Here is a 23,666-nt window from a genome sequence, read left to right as displayed (position 1 = left end):
TTCTCCTGCCTCAGCCTCCTGAGTAGCTGGGACTACAGGCGCCTGCCACACACTCGGCTAATTTATATATATATATATACATATATATATATATTTTTTTTTAGGAGAGACGGGGTTTCACTGTGTTAGCCAGGATGGTCTCGATCTCCTGACCTCATGATCTGCCTGCCTCGGCCTCCCAAAGTGCTGGGATTACAAGTGTGAGCCACTGTACCCGGCCTGGGGATTTAATTTTTAAAGCACTTTGGAGTATGTGTAGTATATTCCAAAACCAAACCCAAAAAGTATAGATAAATGGATCTGGTTTGTTCTGGAAATGTTGTGTTTGCTTCCTTTTCTCTTTTGCACAGTTTTCTGCCTTTCCCTCTATTTCCGTTGTTTATTTTAAAATTGGTAAGAGTGTGTTAGTGGTTGTTAAAATATTACATTTCTCTCTATAATCATTGTATTAGTTCATTTTTATGCTGCTGATAAAGACATACCCAAGACTGGGTGATTTATCAAGAAAAAGAGGTTTAATGGACTCCCAGTTCCACGTGGCTGGAGAGGCCTCACAATCATGGCAAAAGGCAAAAGGCACATTTTCATGGCAGCAGGCAAAAGAAGACGAGAGCCAAGCAAAAGGGGAAACCCCTTGTGAAATCATCAGATCTCCTGAGACTTATTCACTACCATGAGAACAGTATGGAAAAGACGGGCCCCCATGATTCAATCACTTCCCACCAAGGTCCCTCTCACTGCACATGGGAATTGTGGGAGCTATAATTCAAGATGAGATTTGGGTGGGGACACAGCCAAACCATAACAGTCATGAAAAGATATAACAAAGAGTAGAAAAGATAAGAAAAAGCAGAAAATTGCTTTTAATCCCCCAGAAGTATTAGAGTCATTGGCCATTTCTCTAAATCAGTAAATTTAGTGACTAAAACACATATGTTTTCTTTTTTATTTATAGGTGTCTTATTTACTTATAACCATATGTGACATCTGTAACACAGTATGTACGGTTGTTTGGCATTTAAATACATTTAAATCATATGAATATGCCATTCTTTTGTACTTAAATTTCCATGAAATGGCCTCGCAAAAACTTTTCTGTGTATTATACTTGTTCTTGCCTTTTCCTGGTAGTCATTCAGTTCTTGTTTGGGGGTATTTTTAAACCTAAGATCATCATGGTGTTTGTTCTCTCTCTCTTTCCCTTTCTTTCTTTATAATTTATTTGATTCATGCTTAAGCACTGTAGTTTGAATGTCTGGTGATGCCTACAGAAATACCTCTCCTGCATATTACACTTCTTAACTCTGTAGTATAGATCCTTATTGTTTTAGACCTGCTATGTTTAATTTTTGACCATTGGGAGGAGTGGTCTCAGCACAGAATGACCCCACAGGCTCTGGGAGAGGCACAAGCCCAGCTCATCTCTCAGCACACACACAGCCAAGAGTTGTTCTCAGATCTCAAGCTCTGTCCCTAGACATATAGGTGGCTTTCAGATGGCCGCCGTTAGCAGTTTAGTGCTCTTCAGCCCTATGGTTCCAGAAGCTGATGCTATGACATGTTGTGGCTGTTCAAAAGCAAAGCCATCAGAAGGCCTAGATAGGACCCTCTCTATCCTCCATCACAATTCAATCCAGGATCCTAACCTCTGTGCTCTGCCTCAGTCATTTTGGTTGAGCAGTTGCCAAGCCGTTTGCCTGGTGGATCTCTACCCCAGTCCCTGTTCCTCTTTAGAGACCATGTAGCTCCAGCTTCCTCGCAGGGCTGCCCTAGAAATAACAGACTAAAAATAACCAAATACTCTGTTTGTAAAACCTCATCACTATGTCAGTGTATAATAAAACAATGCTTTGTTCTTTTTGAAGCAGGCCTGAATAAAATATTCCAAGAGCAGCAGAAACTAAGTTCACTTTAGTTTATAAAAGTTTATTATCCTACCCTAGAAAGAAATTCTATGTTAGGTTGAATAATTAGTTTTTGATGACCCCATGTGGAATACTATTTGTCACCTTATTTTCCCAAAGGAAAGATTAAGAAAAAAGTCAAAGACTTATAAAAATAAAAGGCCCTACCAGCACAGCAATTTTGCACTGGGCCAACATGTTTATTTTCAAAACAGAAAACACAGATCTCATGACAGTATATCATTACCATGGCTATTTCAGTTAGAAGAAGGAGGGTGATTTGCATATTCTGAAGTATCTTGTAATATATTACAGTGAAAATCTTGGATTCCTTTGTTCTCAAGTGTGTATTAGTAATAATTCTCCCAGATTTATATGTCATAGCATAGTAAAAATTGTAAGAACCGGGCAAAAAAAATGCAGGTAAAGTGAGATGTTTTACCACCTTACCTGACAAAAAGAATTTTTAGAGGTATTATATGCATATTTAAGCAAAGATAGACAATAAATAGTATTTTTGAAGTTGGAGTTACCAATTTCTGGGCGACATTTTCTTATAAAAGTGTTATAGCTGCTATTCATATTTAATGAGAATCAAGAACTTGGTTTATTAAAACAGAATTACCATTCAACCCAGCAATCCCATTAGTGGGTATATAGCCAAAGGAAAATAAATCATTCGACCGAAAAGACACATGCATTTGTATATTCATCGCAGCACTATTCACAATAGCAAACACATTAAATCAACCAAGATGTCCATCAGGAGTGGATTGGATAAAGAAAGTGAGGTACATATACACCATGGAACACTACACAGTCATAAAAAAGAATTAAGTTATAACCTTTGCAGCCACTTGGATGCAGCTGGAGGCCATCATCCTAAGCAAATTAACACAGGAACAAAAAATCAAATACCACATGTTCTCATTTATAAATGAGAGCTAAGCATTGAGTACACATAGACACAAAGAAGGAAACCAGAAGCACTGGAGACTCCAAAAGGGTGGAGAGAGGGAGAGCAAAGGCTAAAAAGCTGCCTATTGGGTACTGTGCTCACTACTGAATGATGGGATCCTTCATACCCCAAACCTCAGCATCACACAATATACCTGTGTAAAAAACCTGCATATGTACCTCCTGAATTTAAAATAGTAGTTGAAATTATTACAAAAAAAATCTTGGTTCATTGGACACAGGATTAAGATGGCTAGTTGACCCTTACTGGAATATTAGAAATCCAATTATATATATATATATATATATATATTTTTTTTTTTACTATGACAAGGTAATAGTGCCTTGTGCTGCTATACTTGAGTGAACACCAGGAATTCCAGCATGGTTCTTTACTAAAACAGTCCATTTTGAATGGCCCACACCATAGTTCTCATAGGGTAGCCCCTTCACCGTCAACATCAGAACACCTGAGGAGCTTGTTCAAGTGCCATAGCTATGACCAACCTGAACACAATCGCAGAGATGGGATCCAGGAACCTTCCCCTTTGAAGATTTCCCCAGAGAATTTCATTCTCTTCTCTAGAGCATCCCAAGAAAATGAGTAAGAGGCCTATATTAGTCCATTCTCACACTGCTATAAAGATACGACCTGAGACTGGGTCATTTATAAACAGAGGTTTGATTGACTCACAGTTCTGTGTAGCTGGGGAGGCCTCAGGAAATGTACAATCATGGCGGAAGGAGAAGCAGGCACCTTCTTCACAAGGCAGCAGGAGAAAGAAGAATGAGCAAGAGCAGGGAAAATTGCCTTATAAAACCATCAGATCTCATGACAGTTTCCTCACATGATGAGAACAGCGTGGGGGAAACCACCTCCATGATCTGATCACCTCTCACTGGGTCCCTCTCTCGACATGTGGGGATTACAATTCAAGATGAGATTTGAGGACACAGGCAAACCATATCAAGGCCTAAGGTATGATAGGAGAGACCCAGTAGGGGGCTTAGTACCTTTATGGAGCTTGGAGTGGCCCCTTGGCTAACAGAGGATGATTTACACCCTGACTTCTTCAAGTCAGGAAGCAGAGTGCCACAGCCCTTCTTATGTGCTGGGCACTGTTTCAAGAGCTTTCCATTTAATACCTCATTTTATCCCCACAGCAACTGTGCGAAGTAGGTGTTACAATGATCCCCATTTTTTAGGTGAAGAAACCTAGATACAGTGTGTATAAATAACTTGCCCAAGGTCACGTACTTAGTGAGTCCACTATGTTCCCACGGCCCTAGGACAAATCCAGTGCCTCAGACAAATACTGTATAAGCAGGTGGTTTTGGATCTATGAAATGTTTTTTATTTTCCTCCCAAAAGATGAACTTGTTAGGTTTTTGTTTTGTTTTGTTTTGTTTTGTTTTTTGCGATGGAGTCTCACTCTGTTGCCCAGGCTGGAGTGCAGTGGTGTGATCTCGGCTCACTGCAACCTCTGCCTCCCGGGTTCAAACGAATCTCTGGCCTCAGCCTCCTGAGTAGCTGGGATTTACAGGTGCATGCCACCATGCCCAGCTAATTTTTGTATTTTTAGTAGAGACAGGGTTTCACCATGTCGGTGAGTCTGATCTTGAACTCCTGACCTTGTGATCTGCTGGCCTCGGCCTCCCAAAGTGCTGGGATTACAAGTGTGAGCGACCACACCCAGCTGACTTCTTAGGTTTAAGCAATTTATCCCTTAATTTTTCTAGCAATATCTTGTATTCTAAGTTTAGGTGGTAATCATGGAAAAAGGATCCGTATGCCACTGGAACTTAATAAGTGTATATTTAATAGATTAATAGGAAAGGAACACAATCAGATGCTTCCAGTTAGCAAGAGCTGTCCCCACTCACCCACGTGTGGCTTCCTTCAGCCAGAACCGGTTCTCCTAGGCAGGGAATCTTTCTCTAGGAGCAGAGTGGTTCTCATTTAAAAGTAGAGGTGACTGATCTCTTCCTTTTTTTGGAGGCTACATTTCTTCTTGGTTTGGGATGTACATCCCTGGGCAAAATTTAGAGTAGAACTCTTGGCAAGATTTAAAGTGGAGACGAGTTATTTAGTGTTCTTTTGGTCAAAAGGGGTCATGGGAGGACCGCTAGACTAGGAGTGCTCTGTGACCTCTAGCTCCAGCCACCTTCCCACGGGCAAGGAGTTTTACCCCGCCTTTATGCATAGTTCTTTTTTAATTTATACCCTTCGGTACCATTAGCAGAAATCTTCCCAATTTTCATTTCAAAGTATACCTTCACCCCAGTTTAGGCTTTAAATACTGTTCCTAAATTAAAAGCAGAAAATTGCAGAACCTTTAAACATAGAAATGTGTGAACCCAGAACACCGACATGCCAAGTAGAGTTTTAAGGTTTAAGTTTATTAAGAACATTGCAGCATATTTAAAATGTAGAAGAAAGACTTGGTAGTGGTATTCATCTTATGTCTAAAATGTGGGGCTTTTTTTCTAGTAGTAAATACAGCAGATGAACAGTGAGTAGAGAAACTGCCATTTGCCGCTCTTGTGAAAGAGCCAAGAAATTTGTGAGCGTCACCTCTCTCGTTGTGTCATTTCTGGTGTTAATCAGTCAGACAGGTTTAACACGGAGATCTCCTAGTCTTAAGTGTCATTTCTGGAGATGGTAATTTGAGGAATTTGAAAAGCATGGTAATAATGTGAGCCAATTCAAAGATACACTACAGTTCATGTATCAAAGGAAAAATACTTTTTGATGGTTTTTCAAAGATACTGAGGAGTTTGAAAATAGATGGAGGAGACAGACTTTCCAGCCAACTTCTACATCATGAATGCACATTTTTTTCCATTTAAAAAGTCTTTTTTTGCTGAAGTTATATTAGTCTTTTGTAGCCTAACACCATTCAGCTGTATATTTATTAAACAAGTCAACCCTTCTAAAACTGTAGTGTGGTAACTATAAAATGAATCTTGGGAGAAATAACCCTTGGGCTATATAGAACTGAAAGGATGAATATCAATATTAAGATGTGGGGACAAAATTAAGGTTTAGCTAAGATGCACTATAAATGCATTTAGGTTTCAGAACTAGTAGCCCAATCTGCATGTAAAAAGGAGTGCTTTTATAAACAATTAATGCTCTTTGCAACATACAAGCACACACAGAAGTTATTCGTGCATAGTTAGGAAGTCATTTTCTGAGACTTTGGCTGGAAATCTAGGTTTCATGGATGAAACACTTTGGGTAACATCTCCAATATTTCCCTTGAGAAAATGAAGTAACAAAATCCATTAGACACTTAAAACTAATAGATATTCTTTAATGTGGCTCCAGGTCTCTTTGTCTTGGCATGTTGTGGTGTTTTGGCACAAAGGACCATCAGAAAAACCATTTTTGTCTTTGAAGATGATAGATTCTGCACACTTAATCCATTAATCTGAGCTGATGGGCTTTTGCCCAGAGTTAAAATATTTTCTCCTTACATAATGGTTTTCATATTAAATCATCGAATAACACTAATTTTTCTGATGACTGCATTTAATTCCATTTTCTAGATGTAGAAAATTAAAGTGAGAGAGGAGGTTAACTTTTTCTATTTTTTTTTTTTTTTTTTTTAACGAGGACTTCCATAGTGCTTGGTATATGTGTTCAAGCTCTCTTCTAAGTGTTTTATAAAATATGAACTCGTGTGGTCCACATAACTACCCTATGACTCCGATACTATTATCTTCATTTAATAGGTGATAAAGATGAAACGCAGAGAAGTCAAGCAGCTGGCCAGCTTGGCACGCGGATGCTAAGTGAGAGAGCAGAGGTGCAGCTCATGCTGTCTAGGTCTAGAGTCTGGGCTCTGACCATTACACTACACGGCCTCTAAGGCTCCCTCCAGACCACCCTCGTGGTGAATACCAAGAGCCAAGAATAGAAACGAGAATACTTAACATTTCCAGACCCCCTTTCTCATCCCCCGCTGACACTAGCCTCCCCATAGACTGCATTCAAATCTTCAAAGTGAAATTTCAGGCTGAACGTTTTAAACTTGGGGAAGATGGAGCCTTTGAGATCACAGAGGAGCAATCTTGGAAGGTGGGACTATGCTGAATGACTTAGCATCAAGAATATTTAATGTGCTTAGTGAAAACGATCACTGGGTGGTGGTCTGTTTATTCGGAAAAGCTACTTTTAAGTTGCAGGTCCCGCTTCCTGCACCTCCACTGGCCCAGACTGATGAGGCCAGAAGAGCTGTACATTTTACTAGAAAAAAAGAAACATCAGGAAATGACTAAAGAGCCACCAGCCAGGGCTGTACCTCCCTCACATAAGGAGCCAAGCAGCACTTTCCCAGGTTGACCCGAGGCATTGGTACTCTTGTAGAAAGAAAGATGTCCTATCATTGTTATTAATGGAATTATAACCTAGCCTGAGAGCTTCGAGATATGAAAATATCCCCATCTTAACCAGGGAGCTCTTCACTGTTGGTTCAAAATAGAGAGGTGTGGGCCGGGCACAATGGCTCACGCCTGTAATCCCAGCATTTTGGGAGGCTGAGGCGGGTGGATCATGAGGTCACGTGTTCCAGGCCAGCCTGACCAACATAGTGAAACCCGTCTCTACTAAAAATACAAAAATTAGCCGGGCGTTGTGGTGCGTGCCTGTAATCCCAGCTACTCAGGAGGCTGAGGCAGGAGAATCACTTGAACCCAGGAGGCGGAGGTTGCAGTGAACCGAGATCGTGCCACTGCACTCCAGCCTGGACGACAGAGCGAGACTCCGTTTCAAAAAAAAAAAAAGACAGAGGTGTGGCTTTTAATTTTTATTCTCTAGCAGGAGCTAATTGGGGGGACTATGCATTGACAGAAAGGCAGTTGAAGGTGAGGACCCTGTGGAGCCAGGACATCTGGGTGTCATTAGCCATCATGAGGGGCCAGCACACATGAGGGGTGGCAGAAAGGAAAAGAATCTCTGGCCAGAATATGGAAGTCATGGCTGGAAGCAACACTGGCTTTATTTTTGGAAAAGAGTTGGCCGGGCACGGTGGCTCATGCTGGTAATCCCAACACTTTGGGAGGCGAAGGCGGGCGGATCACCTGAGGATGAGAGTTTGAGACCAGCCTGGCCAACATGATGAAACCCCACCTCTACTAAAAATACAAAAATTAGCTGGGCATGGTGGCGGGCACCTGTAATCCCAGCTACTCAGGAAGTTGAGGCAGGAGAATCTCTTGAACCCAGGAGGTGGAGGTTGCAGTGAGCCGAGATCACACCACTGCACTCCAGCCTGGGTGACAGAACAAGCCTGTCTCAAAAGAAAGGAAAGACTTTTCTCTTCTCTTCTCTTCTCTTCCCCTTCCTTTCCTTTCCTTTCCTTTTTTCTTTTTTCTTTTCTTTTCTTTTCTTTTTTTTCTTTCCTTCCTTCCTTCCTTCCTTCCTTCCTTCCTTCCTTCTTCAAATTCTGAAATAATTCTGGATGCCTCTCATTCTTTATACCCCCAGGATAAATAATTTAGCTAGTCTATTGCAAGAAGAAAAAAAATACTAGGTCCATCCATGAAGATGGGGTGGGTTTCATTTTATTCATTTATTATTTATTATTCATTTCTCACCATTTAGAAAGCTTCCAAAGCTCTCCCATCATCAGATCCACAAAATCCAGGCTTCTAATAACTCTTTTTATCTTCAGTAGCCTTGATCTTCACCAGGCTTTAGTTGCAGTCTCTTCCTGTCATGCCAAAGTTTTAAAGTAAAACTCACTTTGGTCAGTGGGACTGGTAGAAGCAGTTTGGTCATCAACAAATAACTGTTATGGGTTGTTGGGTGGTTTTTCTTTTCTTCCTATTTTTTGGCAAATATCACTTAGAATGATTTATGTTTACTCATTCAAAAGCTCTAACTGTCCCAAAGAGAAGATAACCACAAAAATTTCCTCTGAAAGTGATGCAGCAGCAGCTGCCTAGGAACTGTTTAGCAGTCATTCACTCAGGGCTATGGAGGAGCGGTTATAGGGATATCACACATCGATTAGAAATCACTCTACTGGGCCGGGCACGGTGGCTCACGCCTGTAATCCCAGCACTTTGAGAGGCCGAGGTGGGTGGATTACGAGGGCAGGAGATCAAGACCATCCCGGCTAACACAGTGAAACCCCGTCTCTACTAAAAATACAAAAAAAATTAGCTGGGCGTGGTGGCGGGTGCCTGTAGTCAGTCCCAGCTACTCAGGAGGCTGAGGCAGGAGAATGGCGTGAATCCGGGAGGCAGAGCTTGCAGTGAGCCGAGATCATGCCACTGCACTCCAGCCTGGGCGACAGAGCGAGACTCCGTCTCAAAAAAAAAAAAAAAAAAACAAAAAAACCACTCTACTGAAAGTATAAAGAAGATTTCAAGACAACTTACTTGAATTCCCTATTCTACAATTTGAACAGATTCCTTGATATTGCATATTAAATCATAAGGAGAAAAAAATCTGATTTTGGTCTCTTTGTGGTCTAAAATCCTAGCAAAAAGTACAGAGAAAAGTTTAATCCATTTTAAATAGGTTCTGTTGCCATAGGCTTTCTATATACACAATGCATTAAGCCTTGCCATGGTCTTTGCAGGTGGCTTTATTGACAGAGGTTACTTGGATAATGCCATGCAGGGGTTAAAAACATGACCTTCAGGGCCAGGGGACCTGGCACTGAGTCTCACAGCTTGCAAAGGTGCAAGTTCCTGGACCCCTCTAAGCTACAGTGTCATTTGTAAATAAGGGTGCTGGTGCTGTCACACAGGGTCATTGCAGGCATTTAACCAAATAACATTTGTATAGTTTCTCGCATAGTGTCTGGCATAGAATAAGCATTCAATAAATATTAACAGCAGCATTAGATTCTCATAGGAGCATGAACCCTATTGTGAACTGTGCATACAAGAGATCTAGGTTGCGTACTTCTTATAAAAATCTAACTAATATCTGATGATTTGAGGTGGAATCGTTTCATCTCAAACCCCCGCTCCCTGGTCTGTGGAAAAATTGTCTTCCACAAAACCAGTCCCTGGTTATTTTAAAGACAACTCCTTCTTGCAACATTTGCACTGCTTAATATTCAAGTTTAAGTTGGATGGAGCTGGATTTTGAATTCTTTCAGGCTGTTTCTATTTCACAGGCAAAATTCACTGCCACACTTGGAAAGGCCAAGGGGTAAGTTGTTGTCTTATTCATTAACAAAAGGTAAGGTGAACACAGAAGTTCAGTAGAAAATGCAGGTTATAACACATGTCCAGAATGATGCCATTTTTAAAAATGTGTATAGTACTTGTTTGGAAGCCCATATATCCAAATGTTAATATTAGTTATCCCTGATTGCCCCTTATTTTCTATTTTACACTTTTTCTTAGATTTTCTGCAGGGAAGCTGTATTACTTTCTTATTAAAGAAAAACAACAAATGCTATATTTATATATGTGTGTGTGTGTATATATATATACAATTTTTTTTCTTTTTTGAGACAGGGTCTCACTCTGTCACCTAGGCCCGAGTGCTGTGGCATGATCTCAGCTCACTGCAGCCTTGACCTCCTAGGCTCAAGTGATCCTCCCACCTCGGCCTTCTGAGTAGCTGGGACTACAGGCACACACCACCATGCCTGGCTAATTTCAAAATTTTTAACAGACATGAAGTCTCAATATGTTGCCCAGGCTGGTCTCAAACTCATGGGCTCAAGCAATCCTCCCGCCTCGGTCTCCCAAAGTGCTAGGATTACAGGCATAAGCTGCTGTATCCAGCCAACAAATGCTATTTATAAAAAGAAAGAACTGTATAGTCACTGTAGAACCAATTTGTAGATGGGTATGGAAGCCCAGCTTCAGTCTCCAGGTATGGAGAAGTAGAGATGGAGACTGTAGCAATGTGAGCAGGGAGCCCTGGGGATTGCTTGTGAGCCCTGAGGGTCATTTGGTAAGGCACTGCAACTTCATAGCAATTGGTATTTCAGAATCTTCAGTGAGGTTTTATACCTGCCCTACTCACCAGAGTCTTGTTCTTATCCTCAGTTGTTCCAAGTATGTGAATAACTCTAGAAACTGATCTGGTATCCCCAAAGGCTCTCTGGACTTCTGAGATCAGTAACACACTAGATACAGGCTCTGCGCACCTGCTATCAAAGTAATGGCCCCCAAACTTAACAAGTGTGCAGAAGCACAGTTTTCAAGCGTCTGGAGCTCTGACTTGCTTTGGATCATTATCATAGGCCCTGGATTTTTAATTGCTCTGCAAGGGCACTAGGCCAGGCCTCATGAGCAAGGTGAATATAGTCACGTGTTGCTTAACAACAGGGATGTGCTCTAAGAAATGTAAATGTATCATCAGGCAGTTTCATCATGTGCGAATCTTGTAGTGTGTACTAACACAAACCTAGACGGCATAGCCTTCTGCATACCGAGGCTGCATGGTGCAGCCTATTGCTCCTAGGCTACAAACCTGTACAGTAGATTGCTGTACTGACTACTGTAGGCAATTGGAACCAATGGTAAGCATTAAAAGTATGTATCTAAACATACCTTCACATAGAAAAGACACAGTAAAATATGGTATAAAACAGGGGCCCCCCACCCCCGGGCCACGGACCGGTAGTGATCCAGGCTGCATAGCAGGAGATAAGCAGCTTCATCTGTATTTACAGCTGCTCCCCCATTGCTCACATTATCGTCTGAGCTCCACCTCCTGGAGGATCAGCGGTGGCATTAGATTCTCCCAGGAGCGCAAACCCTATTGTGAACTGCGCATGTAGTTGTGCGCTTCTTTTCCTTTTCTTTTCTTTTTTTTTTTTTTTTGAGACCGAGTCTAGCTCCATTGCCCAGGCTGGAGTGCAGTGGCACGATGAGATCTCAGCTCACTGCCACCTCCGCCTCCCGGGTTCAAGCGATTCTCTTGCCTCAGCCTCCCAAGTAGTTGGGATTACAGGTGCCTGCCACCGTGCCTGGCTAATTTTTGTATTTTTAGTAGAGATGGGGTTTCACTGTATTGGCCAGGCTGATCTCGAACTCCTGACCTTGTGATTCACCCGCCTCGGCCTCCCAAAGTGCTGTGATTACAAGCACGAGCCACTGCGCCCTGTCAGTTGTGCGCTTCTTATGAGAATCTAACTAATGCCTGATGATCCAAGGTAGAACAGTTTTATCCTGAAACGCCCCCCAATCCCTGGTCCGTGGGAAAATGGTCTTCCACAAAACCAGGCCCTGGTGCCAAAAAGGTTGAGGACCGCTGGTAAAAAATAAAAAATGATACATTTGTATAAGGCACTTACCATGAACAGAGCTTACGAGGCTGGAAGTTGCTTTGGGTGGGTGAGTGAGTAAGTGAGTGGTGAGTGAATGTGAAGGCCGAGGACATTACTCTACATTACTGTAGACTTTATAAACACTGGACACTTAGGCCACCCTACATTTATTTTAAAATTTTTTTATTCTATAATAAATTAATCTTAGCTTACTGTTACTTTTGTACTTTATACGCTTTTTAAAAAAGCGTTTTGACTCTTTTGTAATAACACTTAGCTTAAAACACTAACACATTGGACAGCTGTATGAAAATATTTTCTTTACATCCTATTCTATAAACTTTTTCCTGTTATTAAAATTTTTCATTTTTTATTTTTACTTTCTAAACATTTTTGTTAAAAACTAAGCCACAGACACACACATTAGCCTGCACAGGGTAAGGCTCATCAATATCACTGTCTTCCACCTCCATGTCTTGTCCCACTGGAAGGTCTTCAGGGGTAATAACACGCATGGAGCTGTCATCTCTGATAATAGCAATGCCTTCTTCTGGAATTCCTCCTGAAGGGCCTGTCTGAGGCTGTTTTACAGTTAACTTTTTTTTTTTTTTTTTGAGACGTAGTCTTGCTCTGTCGTCCAGGCTGGAGTGCAATGGCATGATCTCGGCTCACTGCAACCTCTGCCTCTCAGGTTCAAGCAATTCTCCTGCCTCAACCTCCCAAGTAGCTGGAATTACAGGTCCAGCCAATTTTTTTGTATTTTAGTAGAGACAGGGTTTCACCATGTTGGCCAGATTGGTTTCGAACTCCTGGCCTCAAGTGATTTGCCTACCTCGGCCTCCCAAAGTGCTAGGATTACAGGCGTGAGCCACCATGCCCGGCTACAGTTAACTTTTTAAATCTAAGTTGAAGGAGCACACTCTCAAATAACAATAAAAAATATAGTAAATACATAAACCCAGTAACGTAGTCATTTATTATTATCAAGTATTATGTACTGTACATAATTTATGTGCTATACTTCATACATTTAGCAGCTCAGTAGGCGTGTTTGTTTGTTTGTTTGTTTTGTGATGGAATCCTGCTCTGTCACCAGGCTGGAGTGCAATGGCGAGATCTTGGCTCACTGCAACCTCCACCTGCCGGGTTCCAGCGATTCTCCCACCTCAGCCTCCTGAGTAGCTGGGATTACAGGCATGTACCACCACGCCTGGCTAATTTTTTGTATTTTTTAGTAGAGACGGGATTTCACCATTTTGGCCAGGCTGGTCTCGAACTCCTGAACTCAAGTGATTCGCCCGCCTTGGCCTCCCAAAGTGCTGAGATTACAGTCGTGAGCCACAGCGCCCAGCCTCAGTAGGTTTCTTTACACCAACATCACCACAAACACATGAGCAATGTGTGGCACGACCACATTATGATGTCACTAGGTGATAGGAATTTTTCAGCTCCATTATAATCTTATGGGCCACTTGTTGTATGTATGGTTTGCCACTGACTGAATTATCATTAGGTGGTGCACAACTGTACCTTCTTTTACTGTTTTAAAATATGAGTGGCTTCCTCTTCCCACTCAAATAATCCTAGTGGTCTGTCTTTGTTTTCCCCCTTGGCCGAGCTATTTCAGTAATGATTTCTCTTTGACTCATTTACTTCCGTTTCCATGATCTCAAAAGTTTTTTTTCTTCTACTCCCTCCATTTTAATTTAGGGAAACATATATAATTTTTAGATTATTTGATTTAAAAACCTGAATTCTAAATCTCACCTCATTTTATTTACGTTTCAGTGGCATATGTGAAACAAAAACATTTTTCCCTTTAGGGCTTATTTATTAAATTTTTTAAAAACCTCAGAGAAAAAGATTTGGCCACGTTTTTGTCTCTTTTTATGGCTACAAATATAACATCAGGAATATATATCAGAATTAATGTGCTTCGGAGTTGCATTTTTCACAGTTGGCCACAAGAGCTTTTTGCTTAGCTATCTCGAGTTGCATTGGAACTGAGTTTTCTGTATAATTTTTTTCTCTACTTAACTGTAGAAGGAAACACATGTCCAAACTGAGGATAGCCCCACTTTAAGTTTCAACATGGTTTGGGTTTTGCAGCATCCAAGATTTTCCTAACTACACACCTCTTTTTTTTTTTCTTTTCTTTTCTTTTTTGGTCTTAAAACACACTCTTTTGGCTGATTCAATAAGCAGTTCCTGCCAACCAGTTGCTTTTATGGTAATTGACAGCGTAGCTGATTTTTGGAACCTTGGAATCTAAAAAGGCATTTTAGCTCAGACTTTGGAGAGGCTGAGCCAAGCTACTTGCAGAGTAAGAGATACAGCCGAGCCAAATGTGGGGCAGTCAGACCCTGAGTCTGTGCATGCTAATGAACTACTCTCAAGAGTCTACATACCAGCAGCTAGCTCCAACTTGCATTTTCCCTCTTTCACAACATGCACAATCCTTCCCTCTCCTGTCTGATTGTTTCTGGAGCTACTAGGTGCCACTTCTCGAGTGGAGCCGGTGAGACCACCTGTCAGCAGTGGACAGACATGTCAGGACCCCTGTGACCACCAGTGGTTGGTACACAGACCCACTGCTCCTCAAATACTGACCATGAGCTGAAAAGACACAACACACAGCACACTTGAGCCAGAGAAGAGCTGATAAGTTTTTACTTCAAAGGGAAAGAGCATAAGAAAAAAAAATTACAACACTTAATACAACCAGTTAGTATAATGAGAAGATTGTAAATTTTCTGAATTCCCGTCAAATGATATCAGTTCTCTAAAAGCTGCGACATTTCTGCAGATTTCATCTTAGCACAACAAATAGAAAAAAAAACAAAAAACAAACTCCCCAGACTCCCAGATCTTTAGAGTCCTTGCTTTCCTAAAAAAGCACAAATGTTTCAGAGTCAAAGGGCTCTGTTTGCTATCTTCCTTTTGCCGGTTTGGCTCTTCTGGGAACCAAAACACGTTACTCCACAGGAGGTGGCTCTTGGACTCAAAATACCCAAGTGACACTGGGCAGCCCACCAGTAACAGCCTCAGGAAAAGTGTGCCCTTCTAACATCAATTCATTTTTTTGAACTAAAATCACTTTGAACACAGAGACTGCCCACCCCCCGCACTTCCCAAGTGGTAGTAAGCAGCTTTTCCTTGTTGATTTCAGTCTTTGAGACTGAGCTTTGTTGTATGCAGTTTTCACACTGACTATTGATAGAGAAGCAACATGTCTCTATTCTTCATTACTTTTTTTAACAGAAATTCTTTTTTTCATTGTATTATTCTTTATGTTCTAGGGTACATGTGCACAACGTGCAGGTTTGTTACATAGGTATACATGTGCCATGTTGGTTTGCTACACTCATCAACTTGTCATTTACATTAGGTATTTCTCCTAATGCTTTCCCTCCCCCAGCCCCCCACCTCCCGACAGGCCCCGATGTGTGATGTAAGACGATTTTCTTCTGTTATTGGAGAGGAACCCAATCTATACCTAGTGACATTGAATGTGCCCATCTGCCTGAAGAATAAAATACAGAATTCAGTCTATTGAATCCTGTGTAGTACATTGCTGAGATTTGTAAAACCCAATTAAGAATATCTGAATGGGGATTTGAGTCTACGTTTTTGCACTTCAAAGGTATTTTCATAGGCACCAAAGTGTCAAATACATACACCCGAAGAGTAAGCAGAATTTTATAATTTCACAGTTGGCTGCAGTAAACGTGTTTCTCAGTGGAACAAGTTCAAGGAGTCAGCCACAGGGAGTGCTAGCTACAGCCAGGAGCTCATGAGGCTGCAAGACATACAAGTTGACTCCTCATCTTAAATAGAAGCTCTCCGTGGACCTGAGCCGTGAATTACATCTTCTCCTTCCACGTGCAGGCTCCATGCATTGATGGTATTGATGCATTGACGGGTTCTGCAACCCATAACATATTTGATAGCCACAGGCTTTCTTCTTGTCTGTGCAGTAACCACTCTGAGATTGACAGTTCAGGTAGGGAACCGGGTTCTGGTCTCCTTCGCCTATGTGAGATGGCTTCATCTGGGAGCCAGAGTGTCAGTTACATAGTCTTCTCTAAATTATGTTTTGTTATTTCCCTAACGTTATTTAAGCCTCATGGAACTTATTCTGCTTTTGCCAAGTCTTTCCATTGAATAAATATCTCCATAACCTATTGCTTCACTTTGGCAACAGAATTGTTGCAATTTGTGGGCAAAATGGAGCAAAGGCCTAACTCATTTTTTTTTCCTCTGTAAAATGTCCAATTTGCTGGCTTTCCTTCTCCCAAACGAAAGCCTTGACTTGTTCTCTGTTCTGGTAGCACCTTGCCTCTGTCCTTACTGAGTGAAGATTTACAGATAGGAGAATAGAACTCAATAAAAAATGACTTCGCAGATACCATGGAGACATGCTATCCATACACATAGTCAGTAGTAGTAAATAAATTAGGACATAAGGTGCTCAGAATTGTGCCTGGCACGTAGTAAATGATCTGTAAATCAGTGTATCAGAGTTCTGTAAATTACAAATGATCATTCTTTTCCTGCATTTACATGAGTTACTTTATATTGCAAAATTGTGGAAAGTAGCAGAGGTATAGCTAAGCATCCAGGCTGACCCTGTAAGAGCCAGAAGCTGGCAGAGCTGCAGAAGGTAACGATCTAACTGTTCACAGATCCAATTATTTCCCCCAAAGGATCCCTAAAACCTTATAAAATGCTGCCTGAGTAGTCAGTGAAAGGAGACCAAAGGAACTAACACTTGTTGTTCCATTCTGGGCCAGACACACATGATCTCTTGTGTTCTTCACAACAACCTTGCCATTTGTTCACTAAATGCTTTTGTTTTGTTTGTTCGCCTTGTTTATTTAAGTTCCTTAGGTGAAGGGTTGTGAAAAGAGCTCAGAGTGACCCATGGTTGTCTCATGGTCTACACCTTAAGGCTTAACTCAGGATATGTCAGCAGGCTTTCCCCATTCTTTTCCTCCAGAGAGGGCATCGAAGCTTGGCTGCCTCATGGGCATATAATTTATTTTCTCTTGACTATCTCTTCCTGGGAAATTTTGCCCTGGTTAGACTATATGACGATCATGTTGACGTTATTCTTCTCAAAACTCTTCTAGTTCTGTGACTCTCTTAGAGCTCAGAATGGAAATTAGGTTGCATTTCCTAACTAGCCTTGAGCAGTGCAGAGAAAAAGAAATTGTGAGAAATATTGGGTTGGCAGGGGCGGGGGGGGTAAAAGGAAGGGAGAGGACTAAGGGCAGGAAAAGACAGTTTTGCAAAGGCCGTAGAACTAGCAGAGGGCCTTGCATTTTCCAGATTTCCTATGTGCAGCACAGTGCCAAGTGCAGTAGCTCCCCAGTAATATTGATTATTGTTGTGGATGATGATGACGATGATGATGAAGAGGGGCTTACCCACTGTCTGGTTTTGGAGTCTCAACCCCACTCCTTTGCTCGGATGCCATGCCAGTAGCCTCTCTACTACCACCCTACAACTTTCCCTTCAGTAGGTAAATTTTTGTGTTACTCATACCAGATTATTTTAGCCTAAGGAGCTTGAGAACCCACTTTCGTGGGTTCTTTATATTTATGTGGTGTTGGGAGACATTTGTGTTCTGAGTGAAGCAGCAAATCTAAACCAAAGATGTGAGTGCAGAAGCAAAAGCTAGCATCCTAACTTTCATTTCCTGCAGCAGCAGGAGGAGGCGTTGTTTTGGAAATTGCGTTGTTTGGAAGTGCCTGCTTCTTCTAATAAATATGCCAGGAAATCCTGTATTGCTATCACCACTGGGTCTGTTACTCATTTGCTAACTAGCAGAGGGAACTATTTGCCCATCCTTTGTCTGAAATAAATGTTTGATAACTGGCCAGGCACGGTGGCTCACGCCTGTAATCCCAGCACTTTAGGAGGCCGAGGCAGGCGGATCACGAGGTCAGGAGTTCGAGATCAGCCTGATCAACATGGTGAAACCCTGTCTCTACTAAAAATACAAAAATTAGCCAGGTGTGGTGGCGGGTGCCTGTAATCCCAGCTACTTAGGAGCCTGAGGCAGAAGAATTGCTTGAACCTGGGAGGTGGAGGTTGCAGTGAGCCGAGATCGTACCACTGCACTCCAGCCTGGGCAACAGAGCAAGCCTTCATCTCAAAAAAAAAAAAACAAAAAAGAAAAAAGAAAATTTGATAACCATGAAATTATAGAATCATTGAGCCAGAAGCACTCCCAAGGTTTTCTAGAACCCCCCCTTTTTTATTTTAACTTTCTTAGAGACAGGGTCTTGCTCTGTTGCCCAGGCTGCAATGCAGTGGCACAATCACTGCTTACTGCACCGTCACCCCCCTGGGCTCAAGCAATCCTCCCACCTCAGCCTCCTGAGTAACTGGGAATACAGGTGAACACCCACTACACCCAGCTATTTTTATTTTTATTTTTAGTGGAGATGAGGTCTCACTATGTAGCGCAGGCTGGTCTTGAATTCCTAGGCTCAAGCAATCCCCCTGCCTTGGCCCTCCCAAAGTGCTGGGATTACAGATATGAGCCACTGTGCCCAGCCAAAACTCCCTGATTTTATAGTTAGAGAACTGAATCCCTGACATTGTGGGAGGTCATAATCTGCCCCCAGGTTACACCACAGGTGGGTAGTAGGGCAAGGCCGGAACCTGGCCCCAGGTACAGTCAGCACTCTTTTCCTTATGCTGTTTGTCTTCTGATCCAAAAGGCCCAATTTCTCAGAGTAAATAACTTCAGATTTTTGTATATCTATGAGAGCTACCTTTTATTCTTTACTACCCACTGTCATCTTATTTCTGCCCCTTTGCAATTTTTTTTGCATCTTAATATAAACTGCTTTATCGTTACTAAAAGCAAACTAATTTTCAACCATATTTCCTGAAGAACTTTTACTTCTGGTCATTAGTGATGAAACTCCTGAGATGAGAAAAGCAAGGAAAAAAATAAAAATAATTGAATTTTTGCTTTTCTTTACAGACACTCTGGAAAACGGATTCAATAAGGGTGACAGGTGAGCAAAATGTTCCCATTGGCCGTTCCTGCTTTTCAGCGATGGCATTTTCAATGCAAACTGCAGTGAGTTTGATCGTTTACTTTCTGTTTTGCTTAACTCCAGCGCAGCTAACAGAAAAGGACCAAGCAAGGATGACACGTATTGGAAGGAGATCAACGCAGCTATGGCCTTAACAAACCTTGCACAGGGAAAGGACAAACTGCAGGGAACTACCAGCTGCATCATCCAGAAGTCATCCCATATAGCAGAAGTAAAGACTGTCAAAGTGCCACTGGTGCAGCACTTTTAAGAGCTTGTTGCTTTTCAGATCCAATGGATGTTCTTTCCGGTGTTTTCATCAACCCTCATCCTAAGAGCCAAAGCAGGGATGAAAATGACTCTCTCCCAAAGCTCTTCTTATTTTTAATTATCCCAAATATATCACTTAGTTGCTTCTATAAAAGACATATAAATTATAAAAAACTCATTTTAATCAAAAATATTAACTTATTTTATGTTACTCAAACTATGCATAAAACGTCTGCATTACCATTACAGTAAGTGCCTTGCTTCCCGAAAATAAGCTCCAACGTGGGCATAGTTGAACAGCTATGCCTCAAAATGCCAACGCCATATGCTTATTAGCCTGTGTGCATCATTCCAGACGGGCCTAATCATTCCAGGACTGAAACCAGAATCGCTGAAAGCCCTTGAAATACATTCAATAATTCATATGTTAAAACTTGGATATCTGTTCAGCCCATATGAAATCTTCCTTTTAAAAAAAGTCTACAGTATTGAAAATTGTTCAATGTGCTTTTCAGAGTGATGGTGAGAATTTTATGCATGTATCTTGCCTGCATATTTGATATGTTACAAACTTCCAAAATTCAAGGTGCAGCGATCCACATAACGTTGTACATTTAAGAAGTGATTCCTTCAAGCTAATTTAAAATTTCATTGAACACATGGTGACCAGGAAAACTTTTTTTCAAGCACTGTTGGAAAGCACCACAAAGCCCTTTAGAATTAATCTGGATTTGTTTCTCAAGTTCTGCTGAAGTTTAAAAAAAAGAACTTTATTATACAAATAACTCAAAATTTTCCTGTGTAAAACTAAACCTGTAGTTTTAAGACATAATCCTGTTTGCATTAGAGCTCACTGTCTTTTTGTGATGGAAACTGTGTTCATATGGAATAACTAAAAATCTTTTATTTGGTTCGTTTCAAATTACAATTGCTGATGGACAATTTGTATTGCAGCGAGAACAACAGAATGAAAGAAATGTATCTCTGTGCGGCTATACATATACATACATAAAATTGATTTTTAAATTTAAAACATATGGAAAACAAAACCTTGAACAGTTTGAATTTTGCCAAGTTGGACATTAAAGTAAAAATGAAGTGAAATCATGCGTTGAAAGAAAACATTTTGTTTCTAAATTAGACTACCATTGAGTGAGAACAATCAATATCAAGAAAGAAGACTGTCTTTCTCATCTAAACAATAATATTCTAATCAGCTTGGGAAGACCTGAAACTTGAATAAACAGTGGAAATGCCAAATATAACAGAGGGTATGTGCTACAGAGAAGTGAAAAGGGTTCGACTCTTTTATGATGGGATTTTTTTTTCTGGGTATGTAATCTATTTTTTTTTTAAACTGGAAAGCATTTTTGTCAGTGTGAATGAGGGTCAATAGTGCAGCCAAGTGATGACATTTTTCTTTATTTTGCAAAATGCTTTTAAAACCGAAGGCTGCTCTAGTTGACGGACAGTATCAGTCTTGATCTAAATTGTAGGACACTTTTTCATGTAACATAACATTTGGGGATTGGGTTTATTTAGTGTAATGAAGATAATTTGATATAAAAATATTTTGTGTATATATATATTTTTACTTTGTTTTCTAAATTGCTGTTTGCAGTAACAGTAAGCGCAAAGCAAAATATATAAGTTATGACTGTATGATCAGATGAAGTATGAGTTCTTTTGGTTTGCATCCTTAAATAGTTAGAGATCTCTGATAAAAACTTTGGAATCTTTGCAAAACAATACAAAAATGCCAAAATGTGAGCATGTCAATGAAAACTAAAGACAAATACTTCACTCTTTTTCATACTATTATAAGTTATTCTGGTATTAAATATGTTAATAAAAGTGTTTTTGTTTTGACATATTTCAGTTAAATGAATGAATGCTGGTTGTATTTTATTTGAATGAGTCATGATTCATGTTTGCCATCTTTTTAAAAAAAATCAGCAAATTTCTTCTATGTTATAAATTATAGATGACAAGGCAATATAGGACAACTATTCACATGATTTTTTTAATACCAAAGGTTGGAAGATTTTATAATTAACATGTCAAGAAGACTTTATAATAAGCACATCCTTGGCAATATCTCCAATTGCAATGACTTTTTAATTTATTTTTTTCTTTTGCTGCTTTAGTATTTTCTGGATATTAAAATCCCCCAGTCCTTTCAAAGAATCTTGAACAATGCTGAGCCGGCAGCTGAAAATCTAACTCATAATTTATGTTGTAGAGAAATAGAATTACCTCTATTCTTTGTTTTGCCATATGTAATCACTTTAATAAAATTAATAACTGCCAGGAGTTCTTGACAGATTTAAAATAAAAGTTAATTTCTAGACCTCGATGATCGTATGGATTTTGTTTTCCTTTGAGAGCTGACCAGGTAGATGAAGCAGTAGAACAGACGGGCCCATTATATTCAGCAATTCTCCTTAGACTGTTAAGGGATATGATACGGGAGTGCTGCATTTGTATTAGGTTTGAATTTCATCACCTTAGGCCACCAATCCAGCTTTTAAAGACTGAGGAAAAGGGAGTGTGATGCTGACTATTAAAATACGTAACTTTAAAATGAACATTTTCACGTAATACCTTCTTTCCCTCACTAATACAATTAGCATTATTTGTTGTGTGCTCTGCACTGGAGAGAAAACCTTGGCTTTGAAGCTAGACAGAACTACCTTTGAATCTCAGCTCTGTCCCTTACTACTTAGTCATTCTTATCTAGTTTCTTCATCTGCAAAGTGGGAGTAAGGAGCTATACCTTGTAGGTACTTGTTTGCACTAAGATTGAGATAAAATGCAATACATAAAGTGCCTACCTCAGTGTCTATCAGATAACTGACAGCTGGTAACTGGAACATATTATTGCATAGTTACAATTCCTCTATCCAGGCTTTATGCACAAGAAAGTAGAAATATTTAAAATAAATGGAACATAAGACATGGGTAGTTTAATGGACAGCTATAGAGAGGGAGAGATGCCTGACGAGAAAAGCTGTTGTGCAATGGTGAAAGTTGGTATCAGAGTTAGGAAGGCCTTCAAGGAAGATCATTTTAGCATCATCACTTTGAACTTCCAGGCAAAAAGCATAAAGTGTTGCAAAGCCAAGGCAGAACAGACATTCCAACATAAAACACGATATGTGCTGTCGCTTCCTTCTTTGGGATAAACAAGAATTGCTTTCCCTCTATTTGTCCTGCTTGATACTGTTCAAGATGGCTAAGAAAAACTCAAGCTGCTGCCTGTGTTCTCCGTCTGCTCCAAGTAGCAATGTTTAACACACAGTGGCAACAGCCATAGCCTGCTTTTAAACTTATCCAGCTCAATGGTGTCACAGCATGCAAATAAACACACAGAAGAAGAGCAAGCCCCCCATGCTGTCCTGGCAGGGATGGCATAGGCAAGTCATGCCTTGGAAGGCAGTGTGTTGTGGTGGTAAGAACCTGGGCTGGCATGCTCTGGCTTTGCTACTTCACTTCTTAGTACCTTTGGGGAATAAGCATAAGCCTTCTTTCTATACCCATTGTTTGCACCTATAAAATTAGACCTGTGAAATTTACCTACTCCAACAATCTGTTGTGGGGAGTCAATGAGGCAGTCGATATAAAAGCACTTTGCAAACTGCATGGCACTGTACAAATGTTAGCTATTATGACCGTATTCCACACAGCCCTAAAAGGCCTCATGTCTCACACTTTTTGGCACTATAAACTGTAGTTTCCATGAGGCTTATAGGACCCCTAGATTCTATCAGATATGTGTTAGGGTCACCATCATTGGGTCCTTGTGAGCACTAAGAACTTCTTGATCCTGTTCTTTTTTTTTTTTCTTCTTGAGATGGAGTCTTACTCTGTCGCCCAGGCTGGAGTGCAGTGGTGCGACCTCGGCTCACTGCAACCTCTGCCCACCCCGGGTTCAAGCGATTCTCCTGCCTCAGCCTCCCGAGTAGCTGGGACTACAGGCATGTGCCACCATACCTGGCTAATTTTTTAGTTTTAGTAGAGACAGGGTTTCACCATGTTGGCCAGGCTGGTCTCGAACTCCTGACCTCAGGTGATCCACCTGCCTCGGCCTCTCAAAGTGCTGAGATTACAGGTGTAAGCCACCGTGCCCAGTGAGTCCTGTTCTTCTTTGTAACCATTATGATTAGAATTAGAAGATAGATTGCCACACTGCAGGAATAGAATCCTGACTTCACCACTCCGAGCTTTGA

The 23,666-nt window shown here is 40.8% G+C and overlaps 1 protein-coding gene across 4 annotated transcripts in view; it reads left to right on the top strand.

The window, feature by feature from the left end:
- Positions 1-21,793, top strand: part of MKX (mohawk homeobox) — a 73,377-nt gene extending 51,584 nt beyond the window's left edge. For 3 of the 4 annotated variants that reach the window (XM_009245206.3, XM_063727137.1, NM_001133033.1), the window contains 2 exon segments: positions 19,113-19,146; positions 19,252-21,793. In XM_009245206.3, coding sequence (XP_009243481.1) covers positions 19,113-19,146; positions 19,252-19,438 — 221 coding nt within the window. In that variant the 3' untranslated portion in view covers positions 19,439-21,793. 4 annotated transcript variants of the gene reach the window in all.
- Positions 21,794-23,666: the final 1,873 nt, after the last annotated feature.

Source organism: Pongo abelii, chromosome 8 (genome assembly GCF_028885655.2).
Source record: "Pongo abelii isolate AG06213 chromosome 8, NHGRI_mPonAbe1-v2.0_pri, whole genome shotgun sequence".
Taxonomy (NCBI): domain Eukaryota; kingdom Metazoa; phylum Chordata; class Mammalia; order Primates; family Hominidae; genus Pongo; species Pongo abelii.
The sequence above is the reverse complement of the archived record's forward strand: the minus strand, read 5'-3'. Positions and strand labels throughout refer to the sequence as shown.